At 38.5% G+C, this 23,637-nt stretch overlaps 1 protein-coding gene across 1 annotated transcript in view; it reads right to left on the bottom strand.

The window, feature by feature from the left end:
* Nucleotides 1–23,637, bottom strand: part of cttnbp2 (cortactin binding protein 2) — a 252,003-nt gene that overhangs the window by 33,505 nt on the left and 194,861 nt on the right. The window contains exons 8-15 of the mRNA XM_028814622.2: nt 22,991–23,248; nt 15,632–15,749; nt 12,895–13,167; nt 8,249–8,344; nt 7,606–7,685; nt 5,591–5,677; nt 5,402–5,501; nt 843–992 (exon numbers count right to left, since the gene is read on the bottom strand). Of these exons, the coding sequence (XP_028670455.2) occupies nt 843–992; nt 5,402–5,501; nt 5,591–5,677; nt 7,606–7,685; nt 8,249–8,344; nt 12,895–13,167; nt 15,632–15,749; nt 22,991–23,248 (1,162 nt within the window). The remainder of the gene's footprint in view (nt 1–842; nt 993–5,401; nt 5,502–5,590; nt 5,678–7,605; nt 7,686–8,248; nt 8,345–12,894; nt 13,168–15,631; nt 15,750–22,990; nt 23,249–23,637) is intronic.

A 23,637-nucleotide genomic window follows, 5' to 3' on the forward strand; every position in this document is an offset into this window, starting at 1 on the left:
TCTCATTGATATTTTTAGCAAAGAATCTGCTGCATTGTGAGAAACTGGTTCATGCAGATAGGAGATACAGTATGACATATTGAAGCTCACATTGGAAAACAAGAGTAAATCTAGAATCAGAAGCCTCTCCTGTCAGCATTGGACACATCTGAGGAACCATCTCATATGGAGCACCAGATCATGGCAAGCTCTGCTCACTCATACACTCACATTCACTGCTAAATGGCCTCTGTGGGGCCAACACAGCAGGCAGTGGTGCCTAGTGGCTGAGCTACTTGACTTTATAAACCCTAAGTTTAAAGGTTATATGTACTAATCTCCAATTTTATAAAATGCATGCAAACAGTTCTAATGTACCTTGACCTTCAAAGTTACCTTTGAATAAAGGTGTCTGACAAATTTAAAGTAACAATAAAAAAATAAAAAACATTCATCATTATCAGGTTGAAAACTGCCCTGGGCAGAGCAGCAGTCCCTTGTAGGGTTCAGGGATTGTCAATGGAGCTGACACACACATCTTTAGAATTTGGAAGGAAAATCAGCTTAGAAAACCAACATGAACAAACAATGACTGGGCTAAGACTTAATAACCGGACACTGAAGCTGTGAAGCAGCACTGTTACCCAATAATCCAGCACAGTCGCCTTAGAGAAGGCCGTCAATAACGTATGTAGGGAACTGAGTGCATTACAATTTACTGGGCAAACTAAACATGCTGGTAAAAAATGTGTCATTGTTAAATCAGTTATATTTGCTGCCTGTTGTATTAAAATGCACATGTAAGGTGGCATAATCATGGTACAATACTTGAGCATCACAATACAAATGAAAAGCTTTCTCACCATTATGAAGGACAACGGAACTCCCTGGGCCTCTGTTTTCCAGGGCTTCTGCAAGATCTCCAAGAAGCTCTGACAGGGAATCAGCTTGCTCCAGGTTTTCCAGAACAACAATTACATTTTTACAGCCTGTGGACTCTTTTACTAAAAAGCCTAGGAGAAATTACAATATGAAAAAATAAACACTCAATGAACACGAAACACTAAGGGATGAACTCCTGCCTGCATTAAATATTGAGAAATGGAATGAAATTGATATTCATTTAATGGCTTAAGTTGGAGAGAATGCAGGTACTCCCATAGCATCCATGATCCCACCACAAAAATAAAATGGTCCCAAGTACCAAAGTAAAATTTTAACTAAACTAAAAAATATCAGAAAGAGATGAACAAAACAGGAACACAAAGCACATAAGCAATTAGAAGGGAAATGAAACACTACTGTTTATCTGAGATGATTCTGAACACCTATTTAAAGAGTGAAGTGGCCTTGCTAAAACTGCACCACACCACAACCCTCACTTTTACTTCTCAATTCTGTCCTTCACAAATGACTGGCCTCTTTTCTTCTTCCCTAGCTGGTTGCTTGTCCTTCCACTCAATTAGTGATTCATGTTCCAACCTTGAGTCATTTCTGTCCAAACTCCACCTAGGGCTCTGAGGCTTGTGGCTGATCTGCACTTCTCCAGCAGTCTGGAGCTCCCTCTAATGGCCTCTGGTGCACCTGTGCCCTTGTGAATTCTTCTAGCCTTAAATGACCAGGATTTCTATTAGGCTGACCATCAGGTGAACCTGTCAAATGTGTTCTGGTCTTCTTTTGGGAAGTTGACATGTCTTTACCCAGGTCACCCTTCTTTCCCTTCTGGTTTGGTGCCCCTTTCTAAAGCCCATTCAGAGCACTCCCCACACACCGAGAGAACAGCAATCACTTGTGGTGTCCATAGCACAGGATGGAAAGGAAATTGTGGTTTAGGTAGTGGGCAGATGAATATACTGTACTTTTAAAAGTTAATAACAACTAATCTATTTTAATAAAAATATTGCAATCAACGGTATTTCAAGTGCCAAAGATATATCAAAAACAATAAAGCCAGTGCTCAGTCAAGAAAATAGGGCTAGTCGTTATGCTTTGCTTACGTCTGTTGATATTTTTCTCTCAGTATTTATCAGTAATACTTCTGACTTATTTGCATGGATTCCCTAGTGTGGAGCTGGCAGCACACTGAATCACACTAAGACAAGACCTTCAGTCTATTTAAACAGGTTTTATGTGAGGAGAGCAAAAACATCAATCGTGTGTGGCGACCATCTGTGAGGATGCAGGGCAGAACGATTACATATGAGGACTGAGAAGATGCTCTGCTGAGAACTTGGACAACATACAGAGTAACAGTGGAGCAGCCAGAAAGTAAGTACAACAGGTCCGGTCTGAAAGCTGCAGCAAGAACAGGGTGAGAAATGAGCGGACAGGAGGGCCACAGCAATCTCACAGGATTACAGTCATTGATACACATCGTAAAGAGAAGTCTAGAAAAGAGCTAAAACTGAATCTGCTTATTTATTTGTATGATTTGCTTCAATTCTCTGAACATTCCTTTATACTTACTTCATGTGATAATGAAAAGTACACAAGAGATAAAATTAAGCCCTTGGAATAAAAAAGTTTGCCCTTATTGTTAAAATTGTTAACCAAAATGATCAAAATTATAATATAAAACAGTACATTAAAAGCAATGCAATTGTTCAAGGACAAAATGGATTGTGCTCCTGTTTTTACCACTGAAAAAATGTTCACTGCTTCATTGATTGATTGGTTATGAATGCATACAGTAGTGTATTTGATTTACTTTCAAATGTTTAGATTTGTTTAGATTTACTTTCAAATGACAGGCTGGGAAATGAGCCATATGGGGATGATATTGAGGGACTCAGTCACCGCATCACAGACTATATTAACATTTGTTTCGACACTGTGGTACCCTCAAAAGCAGTGTGTTGTTTTCCAAACAACAAGCCCTGGATTACTAAGGAGCTACATGGTCTCCTGAATGAAAAAAGGAGAACATTCAATTCCTATGACAAACAAGCTCTATAGTGAGTGCTAAAGATGTATGAAGATGTCTTGTAGCTCTTACAAAGCTACAAGAGACAACAGACTCACTCATGTTAATCTGGAGGATGTCTGAAATGGACTGTGTATAATTACTAGACTCAAGCAATCCAGGGCTCAGTGCTAAAAGGAGCTAGAAGGGGATGTTGACAAAGCTAACGCCCGGAACCAATTTTTTAATAGATTTTTCCCTTCCACTTCCACGTTCTTCCAATGACCAGTCTCCCCACACCATCCGTACTACATCAACAACTTCTATCACATCAAATGCAATGGCCACTGACAGGTCCACCTCTGACCATCAGTGAGGCCTGTCCATAACTGAAGGCCAAGTAAGGAGACAACTGAGTAAGATACATACAGGACCAGATGGAGTCAGTCCGTCAGTTCTTAAAGCCTCTGCTGACCAACTTTGTGGTGTCCTCTGTCACTTGTTGAGTCTGTCCCTATGGCTCCAGAAAGTACCGCTGCTATGGAAAACATCCTGCATCGTTCCTGTTCCAAAGAAGGCAGGCACCTTTTCGCTGCATGTCTACAGACTAATGGCACTTCTGAAATCATGAAGATCTTTAAGAGACTGGTTCTGGACTATATGAATGCTCTTGTGATAGACCAACCTGGACATACTGCAGTTTGCAGAACAAAGACTGGAGTGGAGGATGCAAATACTTAAACTATCTGCTCCATGAGGCTTATTCTCACCTGGACAAAGCTGGCAGCACTGTGAGAATTATGTTTTTTTGACTTTTCCAGTGTCTTCAATGCCATCCAGCCATCCCAGCTAATGGGTAAACTCAGAGATATGCAGGTGGATGAGCTTATGGTGTCCTAAATAATGGACTATCTGTTGGGCAGCCTGCACTTTGTGAGACTCAAGGACTGTGTTTGTGATATGGATGTGAGCAACACTGGAGCACCACAAGGAACAGTCCTGCCTTATTTTCTCCTCGCTCTATACACCTCAGACTACAAATACAACAGGTCATGCTACTTGCAGAAATTCTGAGATGATTTTGCACTTATTGGGTGTATTGATAAAGGGGATGAGACAGAGTACAGGAGTCATGTAGAGAGGTTTGTTTCTTGGTACTTAAAGAATTCTCTTCAACTTATCAGTAAAGCCAAGGCACTGGTTATTGACTTTCACAGCACCAAAGAGCCTCTATGCCTGGTCACTGTTTGGTTAGTGGATCTAGTGGTGGTGCACTCCTACAAGTACCTGGGGGTCCACATCAATAGAACATTGGACTTGTCTCGTAAAACAGAGGAAGAAAGGGCAGAGCAGGCTCTTTTTTCTCTTAATTTGGGTAATGACATTCATCACATCTTCTACAACTTGGTGATGGTCCATGCAATTTTCTATGCTGTGGTGTACTGGGCTGATAATATCACTTCAAGAGAAGCCCACCAAATTAACAAGCTAATTAAAAGGGTAGACTCAGTTATGGGACACACTTTGGACTACCCCTGGAGGTAGCAGCGAAGGGGACATTTAAAACAAAACTGAGTGCCATAACGAACAATGCTTCACATCCTCTCTCTGACACACTAACGTTGAGGACTTCAAGGCAACAAATTATTCAACTCAAATGTGTCAAGAAATGCTACTGGGGCTCCTTAATACCAACAGCAATATGTGTGCATAATGTCTCACTGTGACTGTGACAGCCAAGTTAGAAGTTTTCTTTCTTTATAATTTTCTTGCTTTCTTGTCATTCTGGTGTGTGTTCTGGTGTGTGTGTGTATGTGGTGTGTGCTTATTTATTTATTTATGTATTTATTTAAAGAGCTTCTGTAAAAAGCCCAATTTCCCCTGGGGACAAATACAGTTCCATCTGTCTATCTATTAGTACTGTATTGTCTGCTTAGTGAAATACATGGATGATTTTTGTAGATAAATATTCACAGTTTCTAAAAGTGTTAGCCTGTTAATTAAAATGTTGTGGCCATAATCCTATTTATTTATTGAACGTTTCTAACTATGGTTTGATTTCATACAGACTCCATCTATCAACTTTCTAACCTGTTTATCCTATTCTGGGTCACAGGAAGTTTCCTCTAGAAATTAAACATTTTACTCAGTAGAAACTTAACATACCATAACATTCTCAACTCCTGCTTAATTCAATTCAGATTCATGAGTTTGGGGGCTGAAGTTTATCCAAGTAGCACTGGACACAAGGCAGGAAACAGCCCTGGACATCATGGGTCCACTCTCACATGCCCGCATATTCACAGTGGCCAGTTTGTAATTGGCATTCAACATGACCTGTTAGGAGAAAGCACAGAAGCCCTCCTACACTCAGACATCACACAGGCAATGGCCCAGTATGGGATGCTGAAACTGTGGGGTGGCTGTACTAAACACTGACACATCCTGCTGTCCTTTAATACTAAAGTAAATTTTTTATGTATCTATTTAAACATGACAATTAAGAAAAAGAATTCCTACCACAATTGGTGAAAGTCTCTATCAGCTGCTTTTTTGACAAATTAGCATCCACTTTGATAGTAACCAGCTCACAACTGATTCCTGCAGCTTCTTGTTTGTGCTGCATAAAAAAAGCAAAAAAGCAAATTAAAATTAACATCCAGTAAAACAGGCACGTTTAAATAATATTTTGCTATCTTTACTTGTTACCTTAATAAACTGTGAAATCTGTTGTGCTAAGTACAGCTGGCAGCTTCCTTCAGGCCCATGGAAGATTACATTACGATATTGTTCTACCTAATCATAAAATAATATCAATTGATCAAAAAAAAAAATCAAACATTGTTCATTTTATATTTTTTTTAATAAAAGATATCACTTTGTGTAATAAATGCTGTAAATTAACACCAAATTATGTTTCTTAAACCACAGCATTTTAGATATTTAGCACCTTTGTAGAAAACTAGTCATTCCAGGCAATCAGATATCACATTGATTCTAATTAATGACAATGAGGAGCCTCTAATAGCTTAATTGATGTGACTGGGGAGCTCAGCTGCTTTATTAGCAGTTAGAGGGGGCAGGTGGGAAAGGGAGGTGAGTGAGCTTGCAGTGCTCGGGATCAAAGGACGGAGCTGACAGTCCTGTTAATGTGACTTATTGCTTCACTTACTAATTACTACAGTACTTACTTTTCTTTGACTGTGCTGGTTTGCTCCCTACGTATGTCGGTGTGTTCTTTGTCAGGCTAGCACCCTATCCAAGGTTGGTTCCTGCAAAACAATCTAAAGTGGCTGGGCAGCCTTGGTTCCCAAAAATCTGGAACTGGATTAAATGGGTTCCACAATGGAAAGATTATTATTCTTCAAATTCCACTGCACTTGATATATACTTAAAGACAAATATTTGAGACTAGAGAAGACAATGCTGGAAGTGTTTGAACTTAATGCACTTTGCTGTATGATAACCTCTTTGATTTCATGCATCACATTTTACTGCAGATTCAGCTCTTTCAGTTTTAGGTTGCCAAGCACACACATGGTCTACGTCAGAGAAAAGCCTTTCCGTTCTGTAGAGGGAGACCACAGGTCAATATTGCTCACTGCTAGATTTATTTATTTTTGAATTTAAACATCCATGCTTGGCTTGACAGCTCCTGCCTGGCTCAGCCCTAAATAGAAATACTGAACATCCTGTTTGGCTTGGAAGCCTCTAGAGATCACATAGCATTTTCACTGCCTGACTTTGACTAAACCATGTCGCTCGTGAGGTATTAAAACTGCAGAAATATCAAAGTTAAAGCTGTATTTAAAAACTAAATGAAAACAAAGTTAAAGCTGTATTTAAAATCTAAATGATGATAAAGTTAACTGTATACTTTCAGAAACAAGGAATCCAAAAATGTTAGCTGACTAATATTAAATTGACTCCTTGGATTAGACTGATTTCCAATGAATGAGAAGCTTTCAACTACTATTATAACCTGCATGAGAAGGCTACCAGAGAAAATCTCATGCAAACTCCACAATTCCTATAATAAGAACACAAAGAATAATAAAGGTGACACATTATAGACTCAGATCTCAATAAAAACCTTTCTAGATAGATGTTATATATAAAGTGTACATATACTGTATATGTTGTTGGACTGAGAATGGTGTTTTGTGTGAATAAGGGGAAAACAGGCAAATCCTAAATAAACACAAATGACTTTGACATTAGTTCTGAACTTCACACTTTGCCAACAATGCTAATGTGGTGTCTCTGTTCACAAACATTTTAGTGTTATTTTAATATGAAAATAAATCTGCATAACATATAATAGTATCCCAATCACTCAACCTTAAAGTAAGAATTCAAGATGTAAAATGTAATGTGAAATAAACAGCAGTCCAACTTGTAAGAAACTTTACATTCTGCTGTCCTTGGGTTTTTGAAATAGCAGCATGACCCAAAATATCACTTAAATAAATAGAAGGTTGATACCCTTGGCTATAAAACATCATAATGAGGTGATACCACTATTCTCTATTAATCTAATGATTTGTGCCTCATGCCATCTAATTACTGGGAAACACACAAGCATTTTATTCTTATTTACTTAAAGTAAAAAAAAGAATTGGTAAATTATGAGCCATACCCATTTCTTCCATATTTTGCTTTTGCTTTTAATCTACAACAGAAGAAGACCAGAAAAGAAATGCTCACTCTGTGTAGTTGCTTACCAGACGAACATAGTTTTGGAGCATCTGAAGAGGAATCAGAGACGCATATGTCAGTTCATCCAGGGATACTTCTGCTAGACCTGAGAAGCAGATAATCAGGGCGCATAAAAATTTTAACAACTCAAAAAATCACTTTTTTCAGCACGTAATCTGTACTGGTTACTACACAGTGGAGGAACTCAGTAACATAATATATAAAAGTTACTTTAAACATTGCTAGTAAATTTACATTAGGATGAATAAGTAGCTTAATTGAAAGCTAATCATATTTAAATTCCACAATTCAATGTATTGCTTAGCATTGCTGATTTCTTCAAAGATGCATGTCAAAGTATAAAAATTGTCATATATGAAAAAGGTTTGGCAGACCTGTAATCTACAGTTCTGAAAAAAGGGGAACTTTATAAAATTTTGTTTGGCTGAACTTGCTGCTGCTATATGTTCCTGAACTACCATATCTAAGCAATGTGTTCAACAAAGACAGGACAATGAATATTTTTTTTGTGTTTTTTGTTTATGCATTTGTCTTTCATTATGATAACATCTTAGGAGCCAATCATGTAGGAATCCGGAAAATTTGAAAGGCATTACAATGCATATGGAGGAGATGCACACAAGAAGAAGAGGCCAGTTATCAACACACCTTTCAGCTTGACAGACATCTCTTGTGAGCAGCCTGTTCTTAATACATTCCATGGTGAAGTTGTGAAGGACTGTCCAAGGTACCAGCTAGTATCACCTAAAAAGACAGAAAAGGTATGAGTTTTTTTTTCAATAGAAAATTACTTTCACGGTTTTTATTTATTTATTTATTTGCAATATTGTTCAACACAACACATTTTTAAAGGTGTGTCAAGCATATCTGCAGAAATAAGGAAAGCACTAAAGAAAAGACAGTTAACTCAGCCACAGGGGATGCAGAAACCAGTGTGTTTCTTCGTGCCAGTCCCAAGCCCGGATAAATGGGGAGGGTTACTTCAGGAAGGGCATCCGGTGTAAAATTTTGCCAAATCAATATGCGGACAACAATACAAATTTCCATACCGGATTGGTCAAGCCCCGGGTTAACAACGACCGCCACCAGTACTGTTAGCCAACAGGGTGCTGGCAGAAATTGGGCTACTGTTGGCCGAAGAAGGAGAAGGAGAAGAAGAGGGGGGAGATGTGTCCGGAGGCAGGAGGAGAGGAGGAAAGTAAAAAGAGTGGAACTGAGGGTAGGAACTTTGAATGTTGGCAGTATGACTGGTAAGGGGAGAGAGTTAGCTGATATGATGGAGAGAAGGAAGGTTGATATACTGTGCGTGCAAGAGACTAAATTGAAGGGGAGTAAGGCCAAGTGGATCAGAGGTGGATTCAAATTGTTCTATCATGGTGTGGATGGGAGGAGAAATGGGGTAGAGGATTATTCTGAAGGAACAGTATGCCAAGAGTGTTTTGGAGGTGAAAAGAGTGTCAGACAGAGTAATGACTATGAAGCTGGAAATTGGAGGTGTGATGATGAATGTTGTTAGTGCATATGCCTCACAAGTTGGGTTTGCGATGGATGAGAAAGAAGATTTTTGGAGTGAGTTGGATGAAGAGATGAACAGAGTGTGCCCAAGGGACAGAAAGTGGTGATTGGAGCGGATTTCAATGGGCATGTTGGTGAAGGGAACAGAGGAGACAAGGAGGTGATAGGTAGGTATGGTGTCAAGGAGAGGAATGAAGAAGGTCAGAGGATAGTGGATTTTGCCAAAAGGATGAACATGGCTGTGGTGAATATGTATTTTAAGAAGAGGGAGGAACATAGGGTTATGTAGAAGAGTGGAGGAAGATGCATACAGGTAGATTACATCCTATGCAGAAGAGTTGATCTGAAGGAGATTGAAGGCTGCAAAGTAGTGGCAGGGGAAAGTGTAGTTAAGCAGCATAGGATGGTGGTCTGTAGGATGATGTTGGAGATCAAGAAGAGGAGTGAGAGTGAGGACAGAGCCAAGGATCAAATGGTGGAAGCTGAAAAAGGAAGACTGCAAGGTTGAGTTTAGGGAGGAGGCGAGACAGGCACTGGGTGGCAGTGAAGAGTTACCAGACAGCTGGTAAACTACAGCAGATGTAGTAAGGGTGACAGTAAGAAGGGTGCTTGGGGTGACATCTGGAAAGAGGAAGGAGGAAAAAGAAACCTGGTGGTGGGAATGAGGAAATACAGGAGAGTATACAGAGGAAGAGGATGGCAAAGAAAAAGTGGGATAGTCAGAGAGATTCAGAAAGTAGACAAGAGTACAAGGAGATAAGGCACAAGGTGAAGAGAGAGGTTGCAAAGGCTAAAGAAAAGGCGTATGATGAGTTGTATGAGAAGTTGGACACTAAGGAGGTAGAAAAGGACCTGTACCGATTGGCTAGATAGAGGGACCGAACTGGGAAAGATGTGCAGCAGGTTAGGGTGATAAAGGATAAAGATGGAAATGTACTCACAAACGAGGAGAGTGTGTTGAGAAGATGGAAAGAGTACTTTGAGAGGCTGATGAATGAAGACAATGAGAGAGAGAAGAGGTTGGATGATGTGAAGATAGTGAATCAGGAAGTGCAACGGATTAGCAAGGAGGAAGTAAGAACAGCTATGAAGAGGATGAAAAATGGAAAGGCCGTTGGTCCAGATGACAAACCTATGGAAGCATGGAGGTGTTTAGGAGAGATGGCAGTGGAGTTTTTAACCAGATTGTTTAATGGAATCTTGGAAAGTGAGAGGATGCCTGAGGAGTGGAGAAGAAGTGTACTGGTGCCGAAATTTAAGAATAAGGAGGATGTGCAGGACTGTAGTAACTACAGGGGAATAAAATTGATGAGCCACAGCATGAAGTTATAGGAAAGAGTAGTGGAAGCTAGGTTAAGAAGTGAGGTGATGATTAGTGAGCAGCAGTATGGTTTCATGCCAAGAAAATGCACCACAGATGCAATGTTTGCTCTGAGGATGTTGATGGAGAAGTTTAGAGAAGGCCAGAAGGAGTTGCATTATGTCTTTGTGGAACTGGAGAAAGCATATGACAGGGTGCCTCGAGAGGAGCTGTGGTATTGTATGAGGAAGTCAGGAGTGGCAGAGAAGTACATAAGAGTTGTACAGGATATGTACGAGGGAAGTGTGACTGTGGTGAGGTCTGCGGTAGGAGTGACGGATGCATTCAACGTGGAGGTGGGATTACATCAGGGATCAGCTCTGAGCCCTTTCTTATTTGCAATGGTGATGGACAGGTTGACAGACGAGATTAGACAGGAGTCCCCGTGGACTATGATGTTTGCTGATGACATTGTGATCTGTAGCGATAGTAGAGAGCAGGTTGAGGAGACTCTGGAGAGGTGGAGATATGCTCTGGATAGGAGAGGAATGAAGGAAAAAGACAGAATACATGTGTGTAAATGAGAGGGAGGTCAGTGGAATGGTGAGGATGCAGAAGGTAGAGTTGGCGAAGGTGGATGAGTTTAAATACTTGGGATCAACAGTACAGAGTAATGGGGATTGTGGAAGAGAGGTGAAAAAGAGAGTGCAGGCAGGGTGGAATGGGTGGAGAAGAGTGTCAGGAGTAATTTGTGACAGACAGGTATCAGCAAAAGTGAAAGGGAAGGTCTACAGGATGGTAGTGAGACCAAATATGTTACAGTATATGGGTTGGAGACGGTGGCACTGACCAGAAAGCAGGAGACAGAGCTGGAGGTAGCAGAGCTAAAGATGATCAGATTTGCACTGGGAGTGACGAGGATGGACAGGATTAGAAATGAGTACATTAGAGGGTCAGCTCAAGTTGGACAGTTGGGAGACAAAGTCAGAGAAGCGATATTGCATTGGTTTGGACATGTGCAGAGGAGAGATGCTGGGTATATTGGGAGAAGGATGCTAAGGATAGAGCTGCCAGGGAAGAGGAAAAGAGGAAGGCCTAAGCGAAGGTTTATGGATGTGGTGAGAGAGGACATGCAGGTGATGGGTGTAACAGATGCAGAGGGCAGAAAGATATGGAAGAAGATGATCCGCTGTGGCAACCCCTAACGGGAGCAGCCGAAAGAAGAAGAGGAAGAAGACTGAAGAAAAGACAGTTGTCTTGATTTGGCTTATGCATGAATTCATGCCACATGATTGGTTTATTAAATGGTCATGTTACAACAAAAATGGTTTCTCAAAGCTTCTAGGTTCCATAATTTAGGAGATAAATATAAATTTAAAATGTTTTATATACATTGTATATACATGGTACAAAATGATAACTCCTAGAGTACTGTAAGTGCACTCATTTATCCATCCATTTCAGGGTGGCAACAGTCACTCATAGATTTGATGTTTGCCGTTCTTTGTACAGCCACATATATTTATTCAGTCATTCAACTTCCAAAACACTTCAATCCACTACATTGGGCAAAACACAGGAAGCAATCATAACCAGGTCGTCAATTTATCCCTGGGCCAAGCAAATCATATTGAGTCAATTAACAGTTGTTCAGATACTTCATTTGAATATCTAGTCATATTTCGTTTTGCTAAGGAAACCACTGGTGAAGAACTCCAGGTACCTCAAAACACAGATGGTAATAAGAAGACCACCTCTTTTAGGGAACACCCTCTCGATATAATGGCTCACAAAAGATATCAATAGGAAAAACAAAAAAATAATAGAAGATGTGTAGTTAAGGAACAGGCAAAAATCAAAACAGTAAGTCAAATAGGCTTTTTTGTCCAAATACTTTTCAAATATAGTCCTTAAAGAATCCAAACCAGAGCAATGCCAGAGGTAGTCCTCCGCTGCCCCTCCACTATACTGATTTGTTACCATTAAAAACTCCATTCAGGTCATTAGTCCCACCATGCCCTCCTTTACAACATTTAATAAGTAAATCAAAAATGAAACTACATCAACATGTTGTGACATCACATTATTACAAATGAATTTACCTATCCAGTATTTCTGTTTCAAAATATTTAAAATACATTCTTCTATATATATTGCTGCATTCATTTAAAGATATGTGGGCCATTCATCCTTCCATCCTCCCATTCATTATCTAAACTCAATTCAAATTTAGGCTCAAAAGCTATCATGACAGTATCTGGAACAATGCAGGAACTAATGGTGGATTGGGGAACCAGTCCACTGTAAGGCTATAAAGCGAAAGAATTATATAATCTACAGTAAATCCATTACAAAAACAATAAATATATTGAGAAGAAATGTTGAAAAATGCATTCCTTTTGTTATTGAATACTTTATCATCATACAGCCCTGTATGACTGTTATAGGAGGGTCATAACAATGAAAGTGGGTGTCTTACCGATTTGAACCTTTAAAATGCTGTTAGCATCAAGACCAAGTGGAATTTCAGTACTAGCATTTAGGAAAGCACCATTCTCTTTCCACGTGTTGGTCAGCAGGTGAAAGTGGTTTGTAACAGTTTGGCACAAGCTTTTAGCAATGTCATCCCATCCAGTATGTTTACGGACAGTCAAAATGCCAACTGCTGTGCCATCTCTGTCGTCAACAACATCGTCAGAGCAGATTTGCTGGCTTGGATTCTGAGAGATCTGTAAAATCACCTTAAATGCATCTGTAGGGATGGAAAAAATTGGTCAGTTCTAAATACCCCAGATGATGCACAAAAAAGAAACCAACATCATTTTGCATTTCTCCATATTGTATTCATAAACAGAACTGGATAATTCTGAGTCTGGCTGCTCAATACAAATGAGTAGCCTCTTCAGTACAACCTTTATAAATTGTAGGTCACTATCAGGCACCTTTCATAACATAGAGCACAAACCTCACTATGCACACTTTCTTCTTTAATTTTGCAAAAAAATGGGGACACATTGATTATGCAACAAGATAATGAGAATGCCATGAAGAATATGATTGTAAAATCATCTGAAATGAATCTGTAGGGATTGGAAAAAATGATTAGTTTTAAATAATCCAGCTGATGCACACCATAATTGCAATTCTCCTTTTCTCTGAGTGTTGTGTTTAAGTCAACTCAGTGTAAATGGGCATCCTCCTTGAGAAATGGAAGGTGTGAGTTTTTAAATTTAATAAACTTTAGACAAAATACACTCGAAATGGCACTGAAATTAGAAGCTCTATGCAAAGCACAAACTTTTGGACTTAATCCTTCTAACTAATAGTGGGATTCTGGGCAAGTTAGTTAACCTGCCAGTTGTTTAGTTCCAGAGCAAGTTTGGAAACAATCATTCTGTGTAGGACAATAAAATGTGGATTTTATTTCGGATATTTTCTAGTTTACTCCAAGATTTCTATACATAGCCAGTGATGACACAGCAGATTTAGGCTTATAGAACAGAGTAATGAAAGGAATGTAACATACATTAAAGCACAGAAGTGAGACCACATTGACCTTGTAACAGGTTAACAATGAAAACGACCGCTGACTGAAACAGAATGGTCAGCAAACACCCTATAAAATACAGTAATATAACATTCTCAATCATTTCAGGGTCACAGGGTGGTGAAGCCAACCCTAGCAGCACTGGGTGCAAGACAGGAGCCAACTCTGGAGGGTATTTGAGTTAGTCACCTGGCACAGTCACATGCACATGCAAACTCTGAGGGGGCCAATTCAGTATCGATAATTGACCTGACCCGCACATCTCTGGGACGTACTTGGAAAAAGATGCAAACTCCACACAGGCAACCATGTTGTTTTTATATCAATGTCCAGAGAATACTTCTCATATTCTCAGACATAATTAAGGAAATAGTGCAATATTGTACCAGCAGAGGATGCCTAAGTGAAATGTTTATTCAATCACAATTTCTTTCAGAATTTAAACAAAAGAAAAGACATCCTTCCTCACTGCTAGCTACAGCCACACAGTGGCTAGTGTGATCAGGAATGCCGAGGTTCCACCTCTGGAACTCTTGGACTTCTAGAATCTCCACAAAGTGCTTACCGACGGTTATATATGAAGTCAGAATGAATTATTGACAGCCAGCTGCAATTGTGTGTTCTGTTAAATGTTTTATTAAGCACGTGCTTGCATTTTTTGTGTGCTTCTAAATGTCTGTAGATGCTTTGGAGGGCACAGCAGCCTACCAAGTCAGTGAATTAACACAGAGCTTGACAAGTGGATTGGTGTAGTGTGTGAGCTCTGAATTTCTGTTGCAAACTAAAATTCACAAGCATCATCTTACTGCAAGAAATAGTAAAGTTACACAAAATGAACTTATAACATTGATATTGATTCAGTTTGAAACAGATCAAGTCACCAATGAGGCACTCAATCCCCCAATGCTGTGTCCACTTTCACTATACTGGACGTTGTAAGACGATGAATGTCCTAACACACATTATGTCATCCTTCTCTTACATTACAATAAGCACAATGAAGCTTGGTTACATTATCAAATAAAATATATATGAAAATTGCAGCTCTGTATCAGTTTAAGTTTAGCCTGCATGGTTTAGCCAAAATGTGAGAAAAGGTACATTTTCAGTTTTTGATACAAAATGAAAATTAAACTGGTAAACTGGTAGTGTAAAACAAAACCTTTTCATGCTGACACACACAACACTGAATGTACAAACTTCACAAACCATTGTAACATTGAGGAATCACGTAATGTATCATTGCTCTTATTTATTACAGAATACAATATTGAATATTTATGACTAGACTACATAAATACATATTCAAGAAGACTTTCACTTGTATACGCTTAGTATTCTCTGTTATGGTTTATACTGGGAAAGACATTTTCCTGCTCAATCAATGCCACTACAGAGCACTGTGCATAAAAACATAAAAAGCTGAAAGTATATACAGCCAAAAATAAGATGAAGAATCAGATGAAGAAAAAGATTGACATTAAATGTTAATTGAATGTCAACATCAAGAAAATATGAAGATGTACATCTTGCTAATAAAAATAATATTGTAATGTATACAAATCATAAACAGCATCTATACTATTAAACAGCCTTTAATTATTTCCTTAGAATGGATGATGATATTAAATAGAAATAACCCAATATATAAAACAAATCGAATACTTACACAGGTTTTCTAGAAGGTGCTTACAGTCATCGGTAGCCACGTCGTGGACTGTTCGATTACAGTTATCTCTCTTTTCGACATCTAGGTCACTGTGGCTACACAAGACTTCCAGGCAATCCTAAAAATCCAAGCACTTCCTGTTAAAGCACTTATGGAATCTCAAAGAGCCTCCTGGCTCTTCATCTGTTCAAAAAGCTTGCTTTCATTGTTGCTTACATATTGACAGCTCGTTATTTATAAATGACATTTTATAATGTGCTGGAAGCTCAAAAGCATTACAAAAATAACTTTTCATGTCAGTTCTTTACTTATCTTCCAATACTGATTTTGAAATGTGGCAATTGAAAGAATTCTCCTACTGGAATAAGACCCCTTGAACATTTAAAACAGCATGCTATAAAGATCACAACAAAGCAATCAAAAATGACTCCATGGAGAGTTTCATTAAGCAACTTCTGTTTCTTCACTTTATTCATTGCAAACAGTTCTCAAAGTTATTAAAACAAATTTCATATCAGCATCTTTTAAGTATGAAGAAATCTTTCCGGCTACATGGCACAATAAAATTGTCTCAGAGATTGTGGTGGAAGATGGACAACATAACCAGACTGTGCTGTTGCTGATTCCAAAACTCTGCTATAACTATAGGGTTGACTTTTAATCATCTTCTACTTGACAGATTTATACTACATTTACTGTACATGAAAGTGTTCATTTTGAAAATTTTGCTAATTTACAAAGCTCTTGGTATCCTAAGATCTGTTAGATGGCTGAGACAGTTGCTGTCGCAAAGTATTAACTAGATTTATGTTTGCTTTAAACCTCTTTACTTGTGACAATTCATTTTGTAAAATTGTCCTGTTACACTTGTTCCTAAAACAATGCTTATGATTATGTTAAGCACTTTTGAGAAAAGCGTTTGCTAAGTGAGTAAAAGTCTCACTACGCGACTCATCATCAGCACACATTCACTGTTGTGGCTTGCTGGCTTTGCAATGACATTTTCATTTTTTTCATCAATTCAAAGCATCCCAGTGTATTTTATCTTACATTGCACTCCATTTTTGTTTGCCTTGTAGAGCACACTGTGATGATTACCTATATGTAAAGTGCACGATAAAATAAAGATTGATTGACAAACTACCTCTAACTATGCTGAGCTCAGATACCAGAAGTCTTATTACATCTGTTCACTATAGCAGTTTCTGCTAATAATGACTGCATTAGATCAACACAAACTAGGTAACTGACATAATTTGCAAAAGCTCATATTGATTTTGGAGACAATGATAATGTTAGTAATTTTGGTTTTATAATATTACCATTAATTTAAAGGGTGAGCTTCCTGTTGTGAACTTGGTGCTTGTGTTTGCACAGCGAAGGACCAAGTGTTACTGCACTAAATGCTAATCCTGCTAAAGTGTTACCTCAGTAAGCTTGTAGTGTGGCATAGTGTCAAGGAACTGGACACTGAATTACAAGGCTGCTGGCTCAGTCCACACCACTGACTCACCATGTGGCCCAACGCAGGTCACATAACTGTTCCGGTGCTCAAACTGTTAATAATTATACTGCATCTTAAACTTGTATGTTGCCTTGGGTAACATCTCAATTGTAGTAGCTACTTATGATGGTGACATGCTAATGCTCGTGTCCAAGTGTTTGGTTAAATTTAAAACACACAACTTGAGGACCAATATGTAGAGGACTATTGCTTTATTTTTTGACATCTGAATTTATTTTGGTTTTGTTAATAGATTAGGTTAGTCTTTCTGGGTCAGGCACCATCATGCTTTTTCAACTGCTCTTTGAGAAACTCCATCTGGCTCTTTAATTTTTAAATTCATTTATTAAAATCTGCACATCTCTTAACACGCTTAAGTGTACACATTCTGCATCATACATCAAGGCACTTATATCTTACATATGAACAATGCTATTTTGGCACACTGGTAGATAACAGAATGATCTGAGGTAAGGGAAGGAGCAAACAAAAGGGTGTGGGCTTAATCTTTTAAAAATAAAAAAAATGTCCCGTTCCTACCTATTGGTAACAGCATGCTACCACCTGGAGAACTGGACATTTATAACTGTCACCACCTCTAAAAGGCCAACTTTTTCATCTTGTGACCCTTGACTGTTTTTATGGTTAATTAATATATGCTTCCCTGAACTAAAATAAGTGGATTTGAGTAGCCAATTATCATTATCACCTTATCATTTCATGCACATACAAAAATGTGGCTGCTTCAATTCCCACCATGAACGAACCTATGAAATCACTTCACCGGCCTGGGCTTCAGATGTTAAAAAACAATTGCAGTACAAACTGATCTTGTGAGTCGCTTTGAATAGAGATGTCGGCCAAATGTACAATAATGATAATACTAGCTATACAATGCAAAGCAACAGTTATGGGGTCAAATGAGAAAAAGCAAGAAAAACACAGAGAAAAACATTTTGTTAGACAGGGCACATTGCTCTGGAGCTGATATAACAGATGGAGTTCAAGCGCAGGGTCTACTATAATCCGGCTCAGTTTTCTCTTTAAATATCTTTTATCTGCTCCAATGATAACACCGTGAAAATGAATACAGCACACAACAGACCTTGATGACCATGACGATTAGATCTTAATCCAAGTCATTAATCCTAAAACACAGCCATTATAAATAATATTATTTCTGTTAGGTTTTGGTTTTATTCCGTACTTAAGAAAAAAGTAGTTGAAAAAAAAATGCAGTTAAAGGATTTTACATTTTTATGAGACACTGGACTTGTAAAACATTATTCTGCTGTATAATATGAGATTAAAATACCATTACAGAAATGACAAACAAAATTTACATTTTTATTATTAAGCCATCATTAAGTCAGTTGATTGTGTAACCTCTGTAAGAGCAATAACTTTTATAACAGTAGCTTTAAATATTCACAAGCTGTGATAGCTGGGCTTTCTTGAACCTCTACGTGGTTTAGGTCTGGCATGCTACAACCTTCATTTTCATCTTTAGGTTTTGGAGAAAATGACTCATGTCTGGATTAGAATCCTCAGTCATGGAGTGGAATTCATGGCAGATTCAAAGACAATTCATTCCAGAGGTAACAAAATACACAAAACAGCCAAACCTTTGTAAACTAATATAAATATTGGAGCCTGGTGTAAAGTTCTACTCCTTTAAAGCTGTGTTTGGTTACCAGCATTATGGTCAAATAAGTACAATACTTAATTTTCATCCAGGTTATTAATCTTATCAAATGTCATTTCACATACTGCTAAATGTTGTAATGTTTCTGTTGGACAGAAGGGATTTCCTGCTGGTGGTTCTTCCATGATGGCAACTCATAGTTATTCTATTCCTGATGGTGAACTCTCATTTAAAATAGCAAGATGCAATTCTTTAAGCTCAGAATTTTTTGAGACATCTATGGGCCATCTAGGTGTGTCACATGATCAGATCATGAAGGAAATTTAGTTAGATGGCCACTCCAAATATTTCTGAAATATTACAGTATGTAGTTTTTAAACATGGAATAATGGACTTCACGTTTTTTTGACCCTAACAGAACTGATTAACAGCAACATTTTTTAAAGAATATTCACAAGTTTCTTTTAGAATATTAAAACAATTTTGGCGAGAACAGGCCAGTGAGCCCAATAAGCTTTCCTTACCCTATTTTCCAGAATCACATTTAATCAAGATTTTAATGTCCATAAAGTCCTACTCTTTAACACATTACTTTCATAGCTTATTTCACGTGTCTATGGTTTTTGTGTAAAGAAAAACTTTCTAATGTTTGTGCGAAATTTAACCTTAACAAGTTGTCAACTGTGCCCCCATGTTCTTGATGAATTTTTTTTTTAAATAACACTGTACTTATTCCTGTCAAAAATTATACTCTATGTCTCCTCTTTATCTTCTTTTGTTTAACACGAAAAGGCTCAGCTCTTTTAATCTCTCCTCATAACTCATCCTCTGCAGCTCTGGAATCAGCATAGTTGCTCTTCTCTGGACTTTTTCCAGTGCTGCTATGTTGTTTTTGTAGCCTGGAGACCAAAAATGAAAACAGTACTCCTAGGATACATAAAATTTGAGTAGAAGACACAGCCTTTAGCTATAGGAACCCAAGCTCTAATACAATCCAACTACACCTATTTGAGAAGACCCACTAACTTAAGTGTTTTAATCAAGACTCAAGACTCCACTTGTTAGAGCTGCTGCTGTGACTGTTCACACCCCTTTCTTATATCACCGTATAATTAAGTGTAGTAATTTTTTTGATTACTGCTTTCTTATCTTCCTTCTCTGCATGGCATCAGTTCTCGCACTTGATCTGCCTTGAAGAAGATGCATCATCATAAATGATGAACTTATTTTAAGCTGTCTTCTAAGCAAATTAAAATGCTATTGTTTGCCTGTGGAGTGATGTGACCCAATTAGGACAGCTGGAATATGGATTTAAAAACACTATCTTGTATATAAAAATGGTATACAGTACATAATGTATAGTGAGGTTCACTTGTGAAGACAACAGAAAGCGACATGTTATGAGGGAATCTCTGCATTCTCTCATGTACAAGCTCCTCTGAGATTGCAAGGAGTGATTGGAAGAAGTGATTTTGAGAAGGCCAGGGATGACCCCTGAAACATTAACAGTCTGAGGTTTAAAAGGATCTTCTGGCCATAATGCTGGTGAATTATGATATTATTTGTGTGTATTGTAGGCAAACTGAGAGAACAGGCAGATTGACGTTTTTGCAATGAACATGGCTAATTCTAAATGGAAAATACTGTTTTTCAAATAACCTAAGCTCACTGTAATGAAGATACATGGGTCTACTGAAATCTGATTGGGCTATTTGAATATATCAGCTTTATTTCCAATCAGCCTGGCTCACTGCCGAAACTTCCACCATTTGCAATGCAATTTTAACAATGATATACTGTATATGCTGTAAATGAGGGAGGATGAAAGTGTAAAACACTTTCATAAATCTTTTGAGAACAGCATAAACCTCCTCTTTGACTATACTCTATAAATACAGTTCTTTTAGTCTTGGTATATTTATAGTTATTTCAAAAATGCACTGGGCGCTTCAGGTGTTGTTTGCTTAACAAGAATATACTGAATTTAACTGAAAAGACCAAAAATGAATAGTGCATTAGTAAAGAAATGTTACAAGTAATGAATGGTATTCTAGGAAACTCTTTTTACTGTTAAAAAAGGAATGGTGCTACCATAGTTAGTGCTGCTGCACTATAGGTACTAGAGACTGGGTTGTAGCCTGGTTACTTTTTTTTGCAGTTTATACATAACCTCCATTGAAGTATTCTGTAGTTTTGTTTCCCAGAGATGTTGATTGGAAATGTAATGTTTTCCAGAGTTTCTTTAGGAAGAAAGGTGAACTGAAAGTGCTTCCTGCCAGATTGGAATGGTCCAGAAAGGACTTCCAGGATTAGCCTTTTACACACCCCTACCTTCTCAGTCAGATGTTGCATGGAGTCAGAAGAGGAACAGAAGCAAGGCGAGCAGGAGGAGGGGCACAGCTGGTAAAAGAAGATGAAGGCTGGGAGGTAGGAAGGACTATGGATGATTTAGAATACACTAGTTATTCCAGTAGAATTTAGTAAGGCCCAGAAGAGCATAGTGTTTGTTTGTTGCGTTAGTTTCATCCTTCCTTGAAACACTCCCTTGTAATATTTTTACCATTTTCTAAGCCCGCTTAAACCTGATCAGGGCCACAGGGTAGCTGGAGCCTATCCCAGCAAGCAAGAACAATCCCCTGGACAGTTGCCAGTCCAGAGCAGGGTGAACACATACCACACACACACATTGGGGATAATTTAGCATCACTAATCCACCAGTCCAGTCTTTGGACTGTGGGAGTAAACCAGACCACCCAGAGGAAATCCATTCAGACATGGGGAGGACATGCAAACTCCATGTAAGGAGGATCTGGGATGTGAACCCTGGTCTCCTTACTGTGAGGCAGAAGTGCCCACTTGTATTATACAGTAGTTTACATTTAATAAATACTCTGTTTAGCCTTTTATAGAGCTTTACTAGAGTCCAATTGGGTTCAGGGCCACTCTCAAGCACTCCCATCTGGTCACACAAGCTAGGAAATGGATGGATAGGTGAAAAAAGAATATGCCATTGCCAGAAGCTCATGTGTTTCAGATGACACCCACCTATACTTAAATATTTAATCAGGGAAGTAGCAGCAGTTGGCAATTCATGTATCTTAAATGGTTTCAAGACGATGACTGGTGTGCAAACTAAATATGAACAAGCTAACTCATTTTTTGACAAAACTGAAGGGCCTTCAATATTTAAAAAGTAAACTAGTTTATACATTAATAGATCTACAATCTTGAGGGGAAAGCAAATGATGCTTTCCCTGGGAAAATCAGGTCAGCCTGCACGCCAGTGTTCCGCTTGAAAGATCACCCTCCCTTAATGATCGCCTAGAAATAACTTGAGTGACAGTTTCACCTTGGTGCAATCTTTTGTTCTACACAGATTTTATACATTTCATTTGATGAGAGTGAATACTTAATATCTCAGAGGAAAATCTCACGTGAAATTGAAGTGGCTGACATGTGAAACTTTAATAAAATCTTCTTCAGATTTGCAACTAATTAATTATTTATCTGCATATGAAATAAAAGGCTGCATTACGAGAAATGGGATTAATACATGAATTGCACACAATGCAAAACACCTGAAATGATTCTGGAAGATTTTTACATTTATATGCGCAGACCATTTAGTTACTGTCTCCATTTTAATATGCTGTGAATAGTTTCATTTTTTGCATAATTAACCTTTAGCCTAGATTATCTAGTTCTAGTGATTATTAAAGTGAATATCCATCCATCCGTTATCCAACCTGCTATATCCTAACTACAAGTTCACGGGGGTCTGCTGGAGCCAATCCCAGCCAACACAGGGCGCAAGGCAGAAAACAAACCATGGGCTGGGCACCAGCCCACCGTAGGGCACACACACACACACACACCAAGCACACACTAGGGACAATTTAGAATCGCCAATGCATCTAACCTGCATGTCTTTGGACTGTGGGAGGAAACTGGAGTACCTGGAGGAAACCCACGCAGACACGGGGAGAACATGCGAACTCCACGCAGGGAGGACCCGGAGTCTCCTAACTGCGAGGCAGCCCAAAGTGAATATTTTAATAGAAAATAAACATAAAACACAAACATTTCCCCAAAATTATCTCAAAATCTGCAACATATTGCAATGTATGGGTTCTGTAACATTACTCCTTTTTATTGCCCATCTTATTAAAAACTGGTTTTGTTATCCTCTAAATAAATATAGTTTACCAACCTTAAAACCCTTTGATGCAGCAATGTGTGCAGCTGTCCACCCCTGGTTGTCTGAATGGTTGATGAGATCAACAAACACAAGTTGGCTTCCCTCAAAGCTTGGAGTCTTAATTTTGGAGGAGTCCACATAGTCAAAAGCAGTCACATTTTCAGTCTCATTGTCAATAGTCATATCACTGCATACGTCATAGTACATTAGAAGCTTCATGCTGCTAATGTTGCCGGAGTTAACAGCTGCATGAAGTGGTGTTGACCCATTCTAAATAAATAATAAAGAAAAACCATACAAGGTAAAAATAAAATATTAATTATGCAGACATGTTATTACTGTGATGCTGTGTACAGTTAAACTGCCCTAGAAATTCATGGACCAGGGTTTGATTGTGCACTTATTTGCAGTCACATCTTTTTTCCTAGTGCATGGGTTTCCTCCCACATCCCAAAGATGAACAGATTAAGTCAATGAATGACACTGGTAGGGGTAAGGATGGGCACCGCAGGTACAGAAATGTGGCCTACCTGGACTGGGTAAAGTAGGTCACTAGAAAACTACAGAACATCACCAGTTCACAAAAAATAAATCAATATAACAGTAAACCACACAAGACACAGACCAACACTGGGAGTTCATTGAGAAAGAAAACAAGA

The sequence above is a fragment of the Erpetoichthys calabaricus genome, chromosome 1 (assembly GCF_900747795.2).
Source record: "Erpetoichthys calabaricus chromosome 1, fErpCal1.3, whole genome shotgun sequence".
NCBI classification, from domain to species: domain Eukaryota; kingdom Metazoa; phylum Chordata; class Cladistia; order Polypteriformes; family Polypteridae; genus Erpetoichthys; species Erpetoichthys calabaricus.